A 14,355-nucleotide genomic window follows, 5' to 3' on the forward strand; every position below is an offset into this window, starting at 1 on the left:
TAGGGATCAGGGCTCAGTTTGAGGGAGAAATCCATTAAGAGCATGACATTCATATGAGTGAGTACCGAGGGAGACAGGGCAGAAAGGGAGATGGAGGTGTAAGATGTAGAATACACAAATAATATTCCTGTATTCTTGCTTCAGTTGCCCAGCACATAATCTGCTCCTCAAGGTACAATACCTTGTAATGCTGGTGGACAACCCTTTGACATTTTTACTCTTCGTTCATAGCGCCACTGGCTAATCCCCATCTTATTTCCACTAGAAATGGACTGCGAAGAGGATGTTTGAGGAATCCGACAGCTTCTTCGTTTCCCTTGGGCTCATCCCCATGCCCCAGGAATTCTGGGACAAATCCATGATTGAGAAGCCAGCGGACAGGGAGGTGGTGTGTCACGCATCCGCCTGGGACTTCTACAACGGCAAAGACTTCAGGTACTCCTCTGGGATCCTTTATATCCCTACGGAACTCCACCCTACTGGGAGGACACATCAGCATAGAAGCTCCAGAGGAGGGCAGGGAAACCGGGTGAGAGCTGAGGGAGCGGGGAAACACGAAGAGAGAAAGGCAGCATAAAACAGGGAGGGAGAAGACAAAAACAGTGGTAGAGTGAGCCACCGCATTCATAGTCACTTACCTTGCGAGTCCATGCAGTAGCCCACATGCAAACGACCCAAAAGGCAAGCAGGTTGGCCCTACACTTCTTAAAAATGGGACAGCGGTCTTTGCAAGGACTTCTCAAATGATGCCATCGTGTATACCCACAGAGCACTATGAACAACATGAGATGGCTAGGACTCTTGACATTTAATGTTCAGATGAGTTGATTAGGACCCCTTCAGATAATGAACATGCGATGCTTACGACTCGTTAAAGGACTTCCACTTGATGGGGGAGAAAATGGTCCATACAATTCAGAGCAAAGACTGGAAGATGATTATACGTTTTCGTGGAGCCTCTCTCTTGAGATGAAAGTGTAGTGGACTTCCCAGAGGGCTTTAGCAAAATTAATTAGATGATTAGAACTCTTCAGAGAATTGCAATGGGATCTTCACAACGTGTCTGTTATATAGTTAGGATCATCAAGATAATTTTACCGAGATACTTGAGGCATGTGCGGGAAACCACATGCATTCAGATGAGTAGCTAGGTTCACTAAAGATTTCAAGATCGGGGGCAGGGGGTGAATCCAGAGATGTTTAAAGTGTTTCACATGTGAAGTAGAGACTTTTGAAAACTCATCTACGAACGTCATCGAAGTCCAATTTCTATGGTGGTTGAGAATAAGTTACACGTTTTGGCATAAATATATATTCATGATGTGGCGGGTGTAGGAGTTTGAGCTACCTGGGAATGTGTGTGTGTTACAGAAGCACAGCTACGAAAACGTATTTCGGCATGAAAGTTACGAAATGTAATAACTAGCCGGGACAAGGAAATAGTAAGATATTAAAAGCTCGTTTTAAAACACGGAGATGTAGGTGTTGGGAAACGCTAAAGTGACATGGACTTTCTTGGTCCTCAAGGATAAGATGGCAAAGAAGGGTGGTCCTTTCTTGTATGTAGTAACAAAGGAGGGAGAGGGTGTAAGGGGGTACGAGAACTACTTGTTGGTCCAATAAAAGGTATGTTAAAAGCTTTTCGAACCTCATCGGTTAACGCAATGAAGGACCCCGAGAGGTTGGAAAGCTTGTAACATGTCAACTAATTGTTGGTTCGATAAAAGATGTCATTCCATCTACAGTACTCCCTCTCTCTCCTTTGTTACTACTGAGTAAGGATGATGCTAAATGTTGTTATTTCATGGGTCACAAGATGGTGGTATGATATGGGTCACCAGATAGTATGATATGTTTTATTCGACCCACAAGTAGTTGATATGTTACAAGCTTTCCAACTTCTCGGGTCCTTCAGGTATCAAACCACCTACTTACTACGTTGTGTAAAATGTTTGATATGTTACAAGCTTTCGAACCTCTTAGGGTCTGGGTAATCCGATGAAGGACCCAGAGAGGTTGGAAAGCTGGTAACATACCAACTACTTGTTGGTTCGATAAAAGGTATCATACCCCTTACTCGCTCCTTTGTTACTACATGAATAAGATATAAAGGAACAGATGCAACTGCTGGTTGTAGACTGCTTGCCAAGGAAAATCTGTGACCATCTCGCAGTAACTCGTGAGATGGTCCAGAGTAGGCTTGTAATGGCCCATCGGATTAACACAGCGGGGGTCCCTGCGTTCAGATGGGATTCGCAGCCCGGCAGGATTCACACAGTGTGAGTCCCATTCAAATGCAGGGACCCCCGCTGTGTTAATCCGATGGGCCATTAATCTGGCTGCTGGAATCTCACTGCGCGGGATGGGTTTAAGTGCAGAATTTCCCCGGCAAGCAGTCGACAACCGGCAGTTGCAGCTGTATATTAGTGGCGTCTCAACCCCATGATGAGACAGGGAGTGTTCAGGTATATCAGTCTACTTTAGGGATAACCAATGATGGACATGGTACAAACATTGATAAAATAACAGTAGAGACACACAATGGAAAAGATGCACGTTCTTTCAATTATACTCCTAAAATGCTTTGATACCCCCCAGCGCCCCCCCCCAATGACTTTTCTTAGATGTTCAGTATGGGTTTTATTGAAGAGCGTTGCTCGTTCGGTAACCCTTAGATCCTCCTCTTTCAGGATCAAGCAGTGCACGGTCGTCACCATGGACGACCTCATCACCGTCCACCACGAGATGGGACATGTCCAGTACTTCCTGCAGTACAAGGACCAGCCCATCTCCTTCCGCGAGGGTGCCAACCCCGGCTTCCACGAGGCCATCGGGGACGTGCTGGCCTTGTCCGTCTCCACCCCGAAGCACCTTCACAGTATCGGTCTGCTGGATGCGGTGCAGGACAACACAGGTCAGCCCAGGAGAACCTTTTTTTCAAACTGCATGTCGATTTTGTCTGGTGCACAAGGCGCCCGGTAACCCATAGTCATAACCGTCGTCCATGTTGACTAGAATATTATGAAGGTAGTATTGCTACGCTCATACCCTTGTCTCCTCTCAGAGAGCGACATTAATTACCTTATGAGTGTGGCTCTGGACAAGATCGCGTTCCTGCCCTTCGGCTATCTGATGGATCAGTGGCGCTGGAAAGTCTTTGATGAAAGAATCCCGGTGTCCGAGTACAACCAGCAGTGGTGGAACCTTAGGTCAGATTATTCTACAGAATGTATTTATTTATAACAACGTTTATGTAACATCCTTATCCAGGGCGCTGTACATGAATTAGTTAAACAATGGTGGGGTTATATATGGAACATTTCATGTGATGGACATATAGTCATTGTGTAAGATGCCTTTGTGTTGGGCAGGGATGGGAACATTATGGTCAGGTTATGGGTTAGGTGCAGTGAGAGCTTGCTTGGTTGGTGGGTGGGGGTGGGAACATTATGGTCGGGTTATGGGTTAGGTGCAGTGAGAGCTTGCTTGGTTGGTGTGTAGGGGTGGGAACATTATGGTCAGGTTATGGGTTAGGTGCAGTGAGAGATTGCTTGGTTGATGGGCAGGGGTGGGAACATTATGGTCGGGTTATGGGCTAGGTGCAGTGAGAGCTGGGTTGGTTGGTTGGTTGGTGGGCAGAGGTGGGAACATTATGGTCAGGTTATGGGTTAGGTGCATTGAGAGCTTGCTTGGTTGGTGGGCAGGGGGTGGGAACATTATGGTCAGGTTATGGGTTAGGTGCAGTGAGAGCTTGCTTGGTTGGTGGGCAGGGGGTGGGAACATTATGGTCAGGTTATGGGTTAGATGCAGTGAGAGCTTGGTTGGTGGGTAGGGGTGGGAACATTATGGGCAGGTTATGGGTTAGATGCAGTGAGAGCTTGGTTGGTGGGTAGGGGTGGGAACATTATGGGCAGGTTATGGGTTAGGTGCAGTGAGAGCTTGCTTGGTTGGTGGGCAGGGGGTGGGAACATTATGGTCAGGGTATGGGTTAGGGGCAGTGAGAGCTTGCTTGGTTGGTGGGCAGGGGGTGGGAACATTATGGTCAGGTTATGGGTTAGGGGCAGTGAGAGATTGGTTGGTGGGTAGGGGGTGGGAACATTATGGTCAGGTTATGGGTTAGGGGCAGTGAGAGATTGGTTGGTGGGTAGGGGGTGGGAACATTATGGTCGGGTTATGGGTTAGGTGCAGTGAGAGATTGCTTGGTTGGTGGGTAGGGGTGGAAACATTATGGTCAGGTTATGGGTTAGGTGCAGTGAGAGATTGCTTGGTTGGTGGGTAGGGGTGGAAACATTATGGTCAGGTTAGGGGTTAGGGGCAGTGAGAGATTGGTTGGTGGGTAGGGGGTGGGAACATTATGGTCAGGTTATGGGTTAGGGGCAGTGAGAGATTGGTTGGTGGGTAGGGGGTGGGAACATTATGGTCGGGTTATGGGTTAGGTGCAGTGAGAGATTGCTTGGTTGGTGGGTAGGGGTGGGGACATTATGGTCAGGTTATGGGTTAGGGGCAGTGAGAGATTGCTTGGTTGGTGGGTAGGGGTGGGGACATTATGGGCAGGTTATGGGTTAGGTGCAGTGAGATTGCTTGGTTGGTGGGTGGGGGTGGGGACATTATGGTCGGGTTATGGGTTAGGTGCAGTGAGAGATTGGTTGGTGGGCAGGGTGGGAACATTATGGGCAGGTTATGGGTTAGATGCAGTGAGAGCTTGGTTGGTGGGTAGGGGTGGGAACGTTATGGGTTAGGTGCAGTGAGAGCTTGCTTGGTTGGTGGGCAGGGGGTGAGAACATTATGGTCAGGTTATGGGTTAGGTGCAGTGAGAGATTGCTTGGTTGGTGGGCTGGGGTCAAATCTCTGGATTTAGTCTGGTCGGTGGCATGGTAATGGGTCTGACGGTGGGGACAGTGGAGGCGATTGGATCTGTGAGGTGGGTGACTTCGGAGGGTTTTGGAGAGACTTTAGGAAGGGGTGAGGGATGGGGAGATCACGGGCGTTGGGGAGGTCGGGGTGAGGAAGGGGATGGGATAGGAGGGTAATGGGGGATCACGGAAGCGATGGAGAAGAGATGAGATTTGAGTTGGCTTCTGAAGATAGTTAGGGAGGTGGCAGATTGGATGTGGTGGGGGAGATTTTTCCAGTGGAGGGGGGCGAGTAAGGCAAATTATAGGAATAGAGGCGACCTAAGAATCATAGGTTGTGGCAGTCAGGGAGTGAAGAAGACGGGAAGGGGCGTAGTGAGAATAATCCGTACATAAGCTCATTGCCGATCTACATGTCCACGTCCAGATGTAACCAGCCTTAGCGTCTTCCCTGCCACGGCCAAGTTACATGTCACTTCAGGCTGCCCGATCGTGGCAGACGCCTTACCCAGCACCACAGAGTCCTGATGGTTTGTGCGCAGCGCAGGGGGGACAGCTGTAGGGCCTCGCGATGACCGTAGGAGCCATACAACCCTGCGGATGCATCTCACAAACTTAGCGTCTCTGTTCCCAGGTTAAAGTACCAGGGCGTGTGTCCTCCAGTCCTGAGGTCCGAGAGCGATTTTGATCCCGGAGCCAAGTTCCACATCCCATCCAGTGTCCCGTACATCAGGTACTGACCCGGCAGGATGAACTCGTATTAATATTATTATTATTAGTGTTATTAGCGTTTATATGTAAGGCGTCGGCATGTTCCCCAGCGCGGTATAACGGGGGGGGGGGGGGTCACAGACTTTTGATCATTACATAAACAGAGTTACATACAAATAAGGATGGGCAGACACAGAGAAGGAGGGGAATGATGTCACTGGTCCAGAGAGCTTACACTCTACAGGAAACAGGGGACAATGTTGAAACAAAAAGGTAAAGTGGCCGCTCGCTGTGGGAAGGAGTATACATCAGGATGGAGTATGGTGCAGCCGCACAGCTGGTCCCATTAAGGTTTGGGGGTGTGGATGTTAGGGGGTGTTACATAGCGTGGGGATTGGTGCAGCCGCACAGCTGGTTCCATTAAGGTTTGGGGGTGAGGATGTTAGGGGGTGTTACATAGCGTGGGGATTGGTCCAGCCGCACAGCTGGTCCCATTAAGGTTTGGGGGTGAGGATGTTAGGGGGTGTTACATAGCGTGGGGATTGGTCCAGCCGCACAGCTGGTCCCATTAAGGTTTGGGGGTGTGGATGTTAGGGGGTGTTACATAGCGTGGGGATTGGTGCAGCCGCACAGCTGGTTCCATTAAGGTTTGGGGGTGTGGATGTTAGGGGGTGTTACATAGCGTGGGGACTGGTGCAGCTGCACAGCTGGTCCCATTAAGGTTTGGGGGTGCGGATGTTAGGGGGTGTTACATAGCGTGGGGATTAGTGCAGCCGCACAGCTGTTCCCATTAAGGTTTGGGGGTGCGGATGTTAGGGGGTGTTACATAGCGTGGGGATTGGTGCAGCCGCACAGCTTGTCCCATTAAGGTTTGGGGGTGAGGGTGTTAGGGGTGTTACATAGCGTGGGGATTGGTGCAGCCGCACAGCTGGTCCCATTAAGGTTTGGGGGTGCGGATGTTAGGGGGTGTTACATAGCGTGGGGATTGGTGCAGCCGCACAGCTGGTCCCATTAAGGTTTGGGGGTGTGGATGTTAGGGGGTGTTACATAGCGTGGGGACTGGTGCAGCCGCACAGCTGGTCCCATTAAGGTTTGGGGGTGAGGATGTTAGGGGGTGTTACATAGCGTGGGGACTGGTGCAGCCGCACAGCTGGTCCCATTAAGGTTTGGGGGTGCGGATGTTAGGGGGTGTTACATAGCGTGGGGATTGGTGCAGCACACAGCTGGTCCCATTAAGGTTTGGGGGTGAGGATGTTAGGGGGTGTTACATAGCGTGGGGATTGGTGCAGCACACAGCTGGTCCCATTAAGGTTTGGGGGTGAGGATATTAGGGGGGGTTACATAGCGTGGGGATTGGTGCAGCCGCACAGCTGTTCCCATTAAGGTTTGGGGGTGCGGATGTTAGGGGGTGTTACATAGCGTGGGGATTGGTGCAGCCGCACAGCTGGTCCCATTAAGGTTTGGGGGTGAGGGTGTTAGGGGTGTTACATAGCGTGGGGATTGGTGCAGCCGCACAGCTGGTCCCATTAAGGTTTGGGGGTGCGGATGTTAGGGGGTGTTACATAGCGTGGGGATTGGTGCAGCCGCACAGCTGGTCCCATTAAGGTTTGGGGGTGTGGATGTTAGGGGGTGTTACATAGCGTGGGGACTGGTGCAGCCGCACAGCTGGTCCCATTAAGGTTTGGGGGTGAGGATGTTAGGGGGTGTTACATAGCGTGGGGACTGGTGCAGCCGCACAGCTGGTCCCATTAAGGTTTGGGGGTGCGGATGTTAGGGGGTGTTACATAGCGTGGGGATTGGTGCAGCACACAGCTGGTCCCATTAAGGTTTGGGGGTGAGGATGTTAGGGGGTGTTACATAGCGTGGGGATTGGTGCAGCACACAGCTGGTCCCATTAAGGTTTGGGGGTGAGGATTTTAGGGGGGGTTACATAGCGTGGGGATTGGTGCAGCCGCACAGCTGTTCCCATTAAGGTTTGGGGGTGCGGATGTTAGGGGGTGTTACATAGCGTGGGGATTGGTGCAGCCGCACAGCTGGTCCCATTAAGGTTTGGGGGTGAGGATGTTAGGGGGTGTTACATAGCGTGGGGATTGGTGCAGCCGCACAGCTGGTCCCATTAAGGTTTGGGGGTGCGGATGTTAGGGGGTGTTACATAGCGTGGGGACTGGTCCAGCCGCACAGCTGGTCCCATTAAGGTTTGGGGGTGCGGATGTTAGGGGGTGTTACATAGCGTGGGGATTGGTGCAGCCGCACAGCTGGTCCCATTAAGGTTTGGGGGTGCGGATGTTAGGGGGTGTTACATAGCGTGGGGATTGGTGCAGCCACACAGCTGGTCCCATTAAGGTTTGGGGGTGAGGATGTTAGGGGGTGTTACATAGCATGGGGACTGGTGCAGCCGCACAGCTGGTCTCATTAAGGTTTGGGGGTGCGGATGTTAGGGGGTGTTACATAGCGTGGGGACTGGTCCAGCCGCACAGCTGGTCCCAATAAGGTTTGGGGGTGCGGATGTTAGGGGGTGTTACATAGCGTGGGGATTGGTGCAGCCGCACAGCTGTTCCCATTAAGGTTTGGGGGTGCGGATGTTAGGGGGTGTTACATAGCGTGGGGATTGGTGCAGCCGCACAGCTGGTCCCATTAAGGTTTGGGGGTGTTACATAGCTTGGGGACTTGTGCAGCCGCACAGCTGATGGTGTTGGAGGGAGGGGGAGAGAGTTGGATGTTAGGGGTATGCCAGATAGGCTTTCATGAAAAGGTGAGTTTCCAGGTAGCTCATAAACATCTGTAAGCTGGGGGAGAGTCTGATGGTGCGGTGCTGGGGGAGAGTCTGATGGTGCGGTGCTGGGGGAGAGTCTGATGGTGCGGTGCTGGGGGAGAGTCTGATGGTGCGGTGCTGGGGGAGAGTCTGATGGTGCGTTGCTGGGGGAGAGTCTGATGGTGCGCGGTGCTGGGGGAGAGTCTGATGGTGCGGTGCTGGGGGAGAGTGTGATGGTGCGGTGCTGGGGGAGAGTCTGATGGTGCGGTGCTGGGGTAGAGTCTGATGGCGCGGTGCTGGGGGAGAGTCTGATGGCGCGGTGCTGGGGGAGAGTCTGATGGCGCGGTGCTGGGGGAGAGTCTGATGGCGCGGTGCTGGGGGAGAGTCTGATGGTGCGGTGCTGGGGGAGAGTCTGATGGTGCGGTGCTGGGGGAGAGTCTGATGGTGCGGTGCTGGGGGAGAGTCTGATGGTGCGGTGCTGGGGGAGAGTTTGATGGTGCGGTGCTGGGGGAGAGTCTGATGGTGCGGTGCTGGGGGAGAGTCTGATGGTGCGGTGCTGGGGGAGAGTCTGATGGTGCGGTGCTGGGGGAGAGTCTGATGGTGCGGTGCTGGGGGAGAGTCTGATGGTGCGGTGCTGGGGGAGAGTCTGATGGTGCGGTGCTGGGGGAGAGTCTGATGGTGCGGTGCTGGGGGAGAGTCTGATGGTGCGGTGCTGGGGGAGAGTCTGATGGTGCGGTGCTGGGGGAGAGTCTGATGGTGCGGTGCTGGGGGAGAGTCTGATGGTGCGGTGCTGGGGGAGAGTCTGATGGTGCGTGGTAGGGAATTCCGAGCGAGGGGGCAGCACGGGGGAAGTCGCAGGCCTTGGACATAGTGACAGCATGCGGGCGCGCGTTAGCGTGGCGTCACGCTCGCCTCAAGCAGGAGGGATTTCTGTCCTGCAGCCAGAGACAGCAGGGAGGCGTGTCGAGGGGCGTGGCTGTGACATCACGGAGCTGGTTCTCTCTCATTGGTCGAACTGGTCAACTTGACCTGGCCAACTTGCGGCAAATTCAAACAAGGTGTTCGCGCTTGCGCGCACTATACACATGCACATTGGCGTCCTAGTGTTTGTTTTCGGCACGAGCGACGTCGCTCACGCCGTCTCCGGCACTATGGACGCGGCCTTAGAAGGGGGCAGTTAGAGGAGGTAATAAGGCAGGAGGACAGACGGTTGTCATGGGCAGAACATAGGGGGCATTTAGGGATATATTTGGGGGGTGAGGGCTGAGCTGTAAGGGGAGGCAGCGTCGTATGAATACAAGCAATGTAACCATTACGCGATTAACCCTTTAGCTGCAAGAGGCGCAAGCAAACCACTGCGTGGCTGCTATCGGCCCGCGACCGTTCAGGGTTCTCATCCTCCTCCTCCTCCTCCTCCTCATCCTCCTCATCCTCCTCCTCCTCCTCCTCCTCCTCCTCCAAGGTACTTCGTCAGCTTTGTGATCCAGTTCCAGTTTCACGAGGCCCTCTGCAAAGCAGCCAATCAGACGGAAGCCCTGTACAAGTGCGACATCTACAAGTCCAAGGAGGCCGGGAAACTGCTCGGGTGAGAACCAAAGAAATGCGTCGGGGTGCTTTGAGGTTTTCCTGCTGTGCCGACGGGCGAATACCGATTCCCACGCCGTGAGCACGTTCCCATGTCTAGGACGTGGTCTGCCACCCCTGCCCTTCCCCGTTATCTGTTAGCGTCCATGGCAGTCAGGGATTCTGGGTATTGACATGCAAATGAGCACAAAGGGTCACTCCTTGCGTCTTGTCCATTTCAACATTGGACCCCCCCTATAAGCGTCCGCCTGCCTCGTTACACAGCGTGTTCAGCGCAGCCTAAGTTACAGAAGTGCAGAGCCAGTAAACCTACTCACAGACAGCCTTTTCAGCACAGCCTGGGTTACAGAAGTGCAGAGCCAGTAAACCTACTTAGACAGCCTTTTCAGCACAGCCTGAGTTACAGAAGTATGCACAACATGTCAACTCAAATGCTGGTTAGTTCCTTGTGAATGGTGCTGCAACATTTGACTTGTTCGTCCTACAGCAGGTGGGGGGGGGGGTCTTCAACCCGGGAATAGGCACTTCAGACATAAAAAGAATATTTGGAAAGGGAGTCCCAGCCCCGAAGAGCTTACAATCTAAGTGGTAAGGACGTACAGAGACAGCAGGAAGGGTGTTCTGGTAAGTGCGTCTGCAAGGGGCCAAGGTCAATGTATGAGATGTATAGTCTCAGCCACGGAGCTACCCATATGCTTCGTTACAGAGGTGTGACTTAAGAAAGGTCCTACAGGTGGAGAGAGAGAGGGTGCCGGTCGGATATTGAGGGGAAGGACATTCCAGAGATGTGTTTTGAAAAAAGGTCCTTCAGGTGGAGAGAGAGAGGGTGCCGGTCGGATATTGAGGGGAAGGACATTCCAGAGATGTGTTTTAAAAAAAGGTCCTTCAGGTGGAGAGGGTACCGGTTGGATATTGAGGGGAAGGGCATCCCAGAGGTGTGTTTTAAGAAAGGTCCTGAAGGTGGAGAGATGGGGTGCCAGTTGGATATTGAGGGGAAGGGCTTCCCAGAGATGTGTTTTAGGAAAGGTCCTACAGGTGGAGAGAGAGAGGGTGCCAGTCGGATATTGAGGGGAAGGACATTCCAGAGGTGTGTTTTAAAAAAGGTCCTTCAGGTGGAGAGAGAGAGGGTGCCGGTTAGATATTGAGGGGAAGGACATTCCAGAGGTGTGTTTTAAAAAAAGGTCCTACAGGTGGAGAGGGTGCCGGTTGGATATTGAGGGGAAGGGCATCCCAGAGGTGTGTTTTAAGAAAGGTCCTGAAGGTGGAGAGAGGGTGCTGGTCGGATATTGAGGGGAAGGACATTCCAGAGGTGTGTTTTAAAAAAGATCCTACAGGTGGAAAGAGTGCTAGTTGGATATTGAGGGGAAGGGCATCCCAGAGATGTGTTTTAGGAAAGGTCCTACAGGTGGAGAGAGAGAGGGTGCCGGTCGGATATTGAGGGGAAGGACATTCCAGAGGTGTGTTTTAAAAAAGGTCCTACAGGTGGAGAGAGAGAGGGTGCCGGTCGGATATTGAGGGGAAGGACATTCCAGAGATGTGTTTTGAAAAAAGGTCCTACAGGTGGAGAGGGTGCCGGTTGGATATTGAGGGGAAGGGCATCCCAGAGGTGTGTTTTAAGAAAGGTCCTGAAGGTGGAGAGATGGGGTGCCAGTCGGATATTGAGGGGAAGGGCATCCCAGAGGTGAGAGATATATGAGATACTAGCTGAGAGACCCGGCGTTGCCCGGGATGTGAAGTGTGAATAAGTATGTGTAAATGTTGTATTGTTAATGTAGCCTCGGGGGGGGTGGGGGGGGTTAATGTTGGGATCACACAGCGCTGTTGCCTCGGGGGGGGGGGGGTGGGGGGGGGGTTAATGTTGGTTCTGTGTGGTGTGATCTCCGGAGGAGCTGCGGCCACGTGCGGTGTCCGTTGGTGATGTGAGGATCACACAGCGCAGTAGACTGGGGGGGGTGGTGGGGTTAATGTTGGGATCACACAGCGCAGTAGCCTCGGGGGGGTGTGGGGGGGTTAATGTTGGGATCACAGAGCGCTGTTGCCTCGGGGGGTGGGGGGTGGGGGGGTTAATGTTGGGATCACAGAGCCCTGCTGCCTCGGGGGGGGGGGGGGGTGTGTCCGTTGGAGAGGTGAGGATGAGACAGTGCGGTGAGGTGAAGGGGAGGTGTGTTGGCAGTGTAGGCCGTAAGAGGCGGTGTGAGCGTGCGGTGTGTGTGGTGTTGTGTGAGGGTGTGGAATGTTGCAGTGCTGAAAGCAATAAGACTGGTACCTGATTGTGCAGTTCTGTCGTGGTAGCAGGCGGTCAGGGTTTTCTGGGTTGAGAGCAGTGAGGGTTAGGTGCAAATCTCTCAGAGCAGTGAGGGTTAGGTGCAAATCTCTCAGAGCGGTGAGGGTTAGGTGCAAATCTCTCAGAGCAGTGAGGGTTAGGTGCAAATCTCTCAGATCAGTGAGGGTTAGGTGCAAATCTCTCAGAGCAGTGAGGGTTAGGTGCAAATCTCTGAGAGCAGTGAGGGTTAGGTGCAAATCTCTCAGAGCAGTGAGGGTTAGGTGCAAATCTCTCAGAGCGGTGAGGGTTAGGTGCAAATCTCTCAGAGCGGTGAGGGTTAGGTGCAAATCTCTCAGAGCAGTGAGGGTTAGGTGCTGGCAAGCGTTCCCAAAGCTCAGTGAGTGAGTGGTGGGAGAGTGTGTCAGTGGTGTAGGTCAGTGAGGGGTGGGACAGTGTGGCAGTGGTGTTGGCCGCAGACCAATGAGAGTTGTGCGGGGGCGGACCGCAGACCAATGAGAGGTGTGCGGGGGCGGGCATGGCCTGAGGCGGAGTGACAGGCCAAAGGTGCAATCAGATTGCCCGTAGGGACACAGGAAGATGCAGACAGGCATACAGTGCTTTCACTAATATATAATAATATATAGTATCAGCCACTTTCAGCTAGTGCTCTACAAAAGCCGTTTCCGACGCTTAGTACTGTATAAACGGGCCTCTTGGGGTTCACGGCTAGTGGTCACTTGATGGGATGTTGTCCTACACAGGGATGCCATGAAGTTGGGCATCAGCAAGCCTTGGCCGGATGCCATGGAGATGATCACAGGTCAGCGCACCATGTCTGCTCACGCCCTCCTCGACTACTTCAAGCCGCTGACCGACTGGCTGATCGAGCAGAACGCAAAGAATGGGGACAACATTGGCTGGCCCGAGTACAACTGGATGCCAGGTGAGTGTTGAGGGCAACATCGGCGTGGTCCATCTGGACAGTGGGGGAGTCAGTCTAAGCAGCTGGTTTCGTGATGGGCTCGCCTTGTAATGGGGGAACCTTGATTAATGCAAACCTGAGCCCCAATCTGAGTCACCCTTCCTTGAGGGGAGACGGGCTCTGTATCTCAGTTCACTTCTCATCAGCACGTAGTCCTAATAAGGACTGGCTCAGCATCCTAGTGTCTATGTCCTTAGCCATGAAGTCCCAGAGGTAACATGCTTTGTGCCTAAGCAGCTGTAACCATATCACCAAGTCCTCATATATCCATAGCCAGGGCATCCTAATGGTAGTGAAACCAAGCCCGTACACCCTGATTTGCAGATATTTGGAACTCAGCCCCTCATGACATCCTCTTCCCACTTTCAGCAGCCCAAGAAGCACCCTCCAGCAAAGTCGACTTCCTGGGGATGTCGTTGAGCAATGGCCAAGCGTCTGCTGGCCAGTGGATCCTCCTGGTGCTGGGCGTAGCCCTGGTCATCACTGCCATCGTCCTGGGGGTCCAGTTCTCTAAGGTCAAGCGTAAGACCAAGAGGTCCACTTCCGAAATGGAGATACAATAGCACCGAGCACCTCTGACTGGAAGGTCAACCCCCTTGGGTTGTCTCCCGTTCTTGAACTTGGGGACACGCACTGTGTGTATAGTTCCATCAGGGTCAGTCCTCTTGTTGACTATGCAATAAACTTCCGCCACAGAAGATCAATCCACTAGAGCCTCGAATGCCACAATTTAAAGGATGAATAGGTGCGGGTGGGAGGAAGGTGTGGATGGAGGGGTACGATTCTATGTCAATTCTATCATCGGGAGCTAAACCTTTTCAGGCCTTTTCCCCAGCAAAGGGGGCAATAAACACTGTCATAGGTGAAAACTGTCCTGTATTTACGTTCTCATTTCTTGAAACCTTGATTCACAAAATAGCCGTTCGATGGGCAAACCAGGCTGGCCGAACCAGCCTTCAGCTGCTTGGTTGGTGGTTGGAGAAGGTCTCAAGAGTTGACTCCTGTCTCTTTACCTCGTAAAATAAATTAAAAAAGCCAGGACATCCAGAGATTTGGTTGGGAGGCGTTGAATTTATTAACCAGGTGCCCCCCCCGTTTCTCGTCACTGAACCTCTTTACAAAAATGAGGACCACCATGTATTAAACCGGGGAGGTTTTGCGTAGAATATCCGAGATGAGACTCGTCAGGTTGAAGGTGGGGTTCCCGTTT

At 52.7% G+C, this 14,355-nt stretch overlaps 1 protein-coding gene across 1 annotated transcript in view; it reads left to right on the forward strand.

Annotated features, from left to right (window-relative positions):
• The window catches only part of ACE (angiotensin I converting enzyme), a 68,411-nt gene extending 54,394 nt beyond the window's left edge, over positions 1–14,017 (forward strand). Inside the window, exons 19-25 of the mRNA XM_075580398.1 lie at positions 266–435; positions 2,691–2,914; positions 3,065–3,209; positions 5,488–5,586; positions 9,779–9,901; positions 12,925–13,106; positions 13,515–14,017. Coding sequence (XP_075436513.1) covers positions 266–435; positions 2,691–2,914; positions 3,065–3,209; positions 5,488–5,586; positions 9,779–9,901; positions 12,925–13,106; positions 13,515–13,708 — 1,137 coding nt within the window. The 3' untranslated portion in view covers positions 13,709–14,017. The remainder of the gene's footprint in view (positions 1–265; positions 436–2,690; positions 2,915–3,064; positions 3,210–5,487; positions 5,587–9,778; positions 9,902–12,924; positions 13,107–13,514) is intronic.
• The last annotated feature ends 338 nt before the right edge of the window (positions 14,018–14,355 follow it).

This window comes from Ascaphus truei, chromosome 23, assembly GCF_040206685.1.
Source record: "Ascaphus truei isolate aAscTru1 chromosome 23, aAscTru1.hap1, whole genome shotgun sequence".
Lineage (NCBI taxonomy): Eukaryota > Metazoa > Chordata > Amphibia > Anura > Ascaphidae > Ascaphus > Ascaphus truei.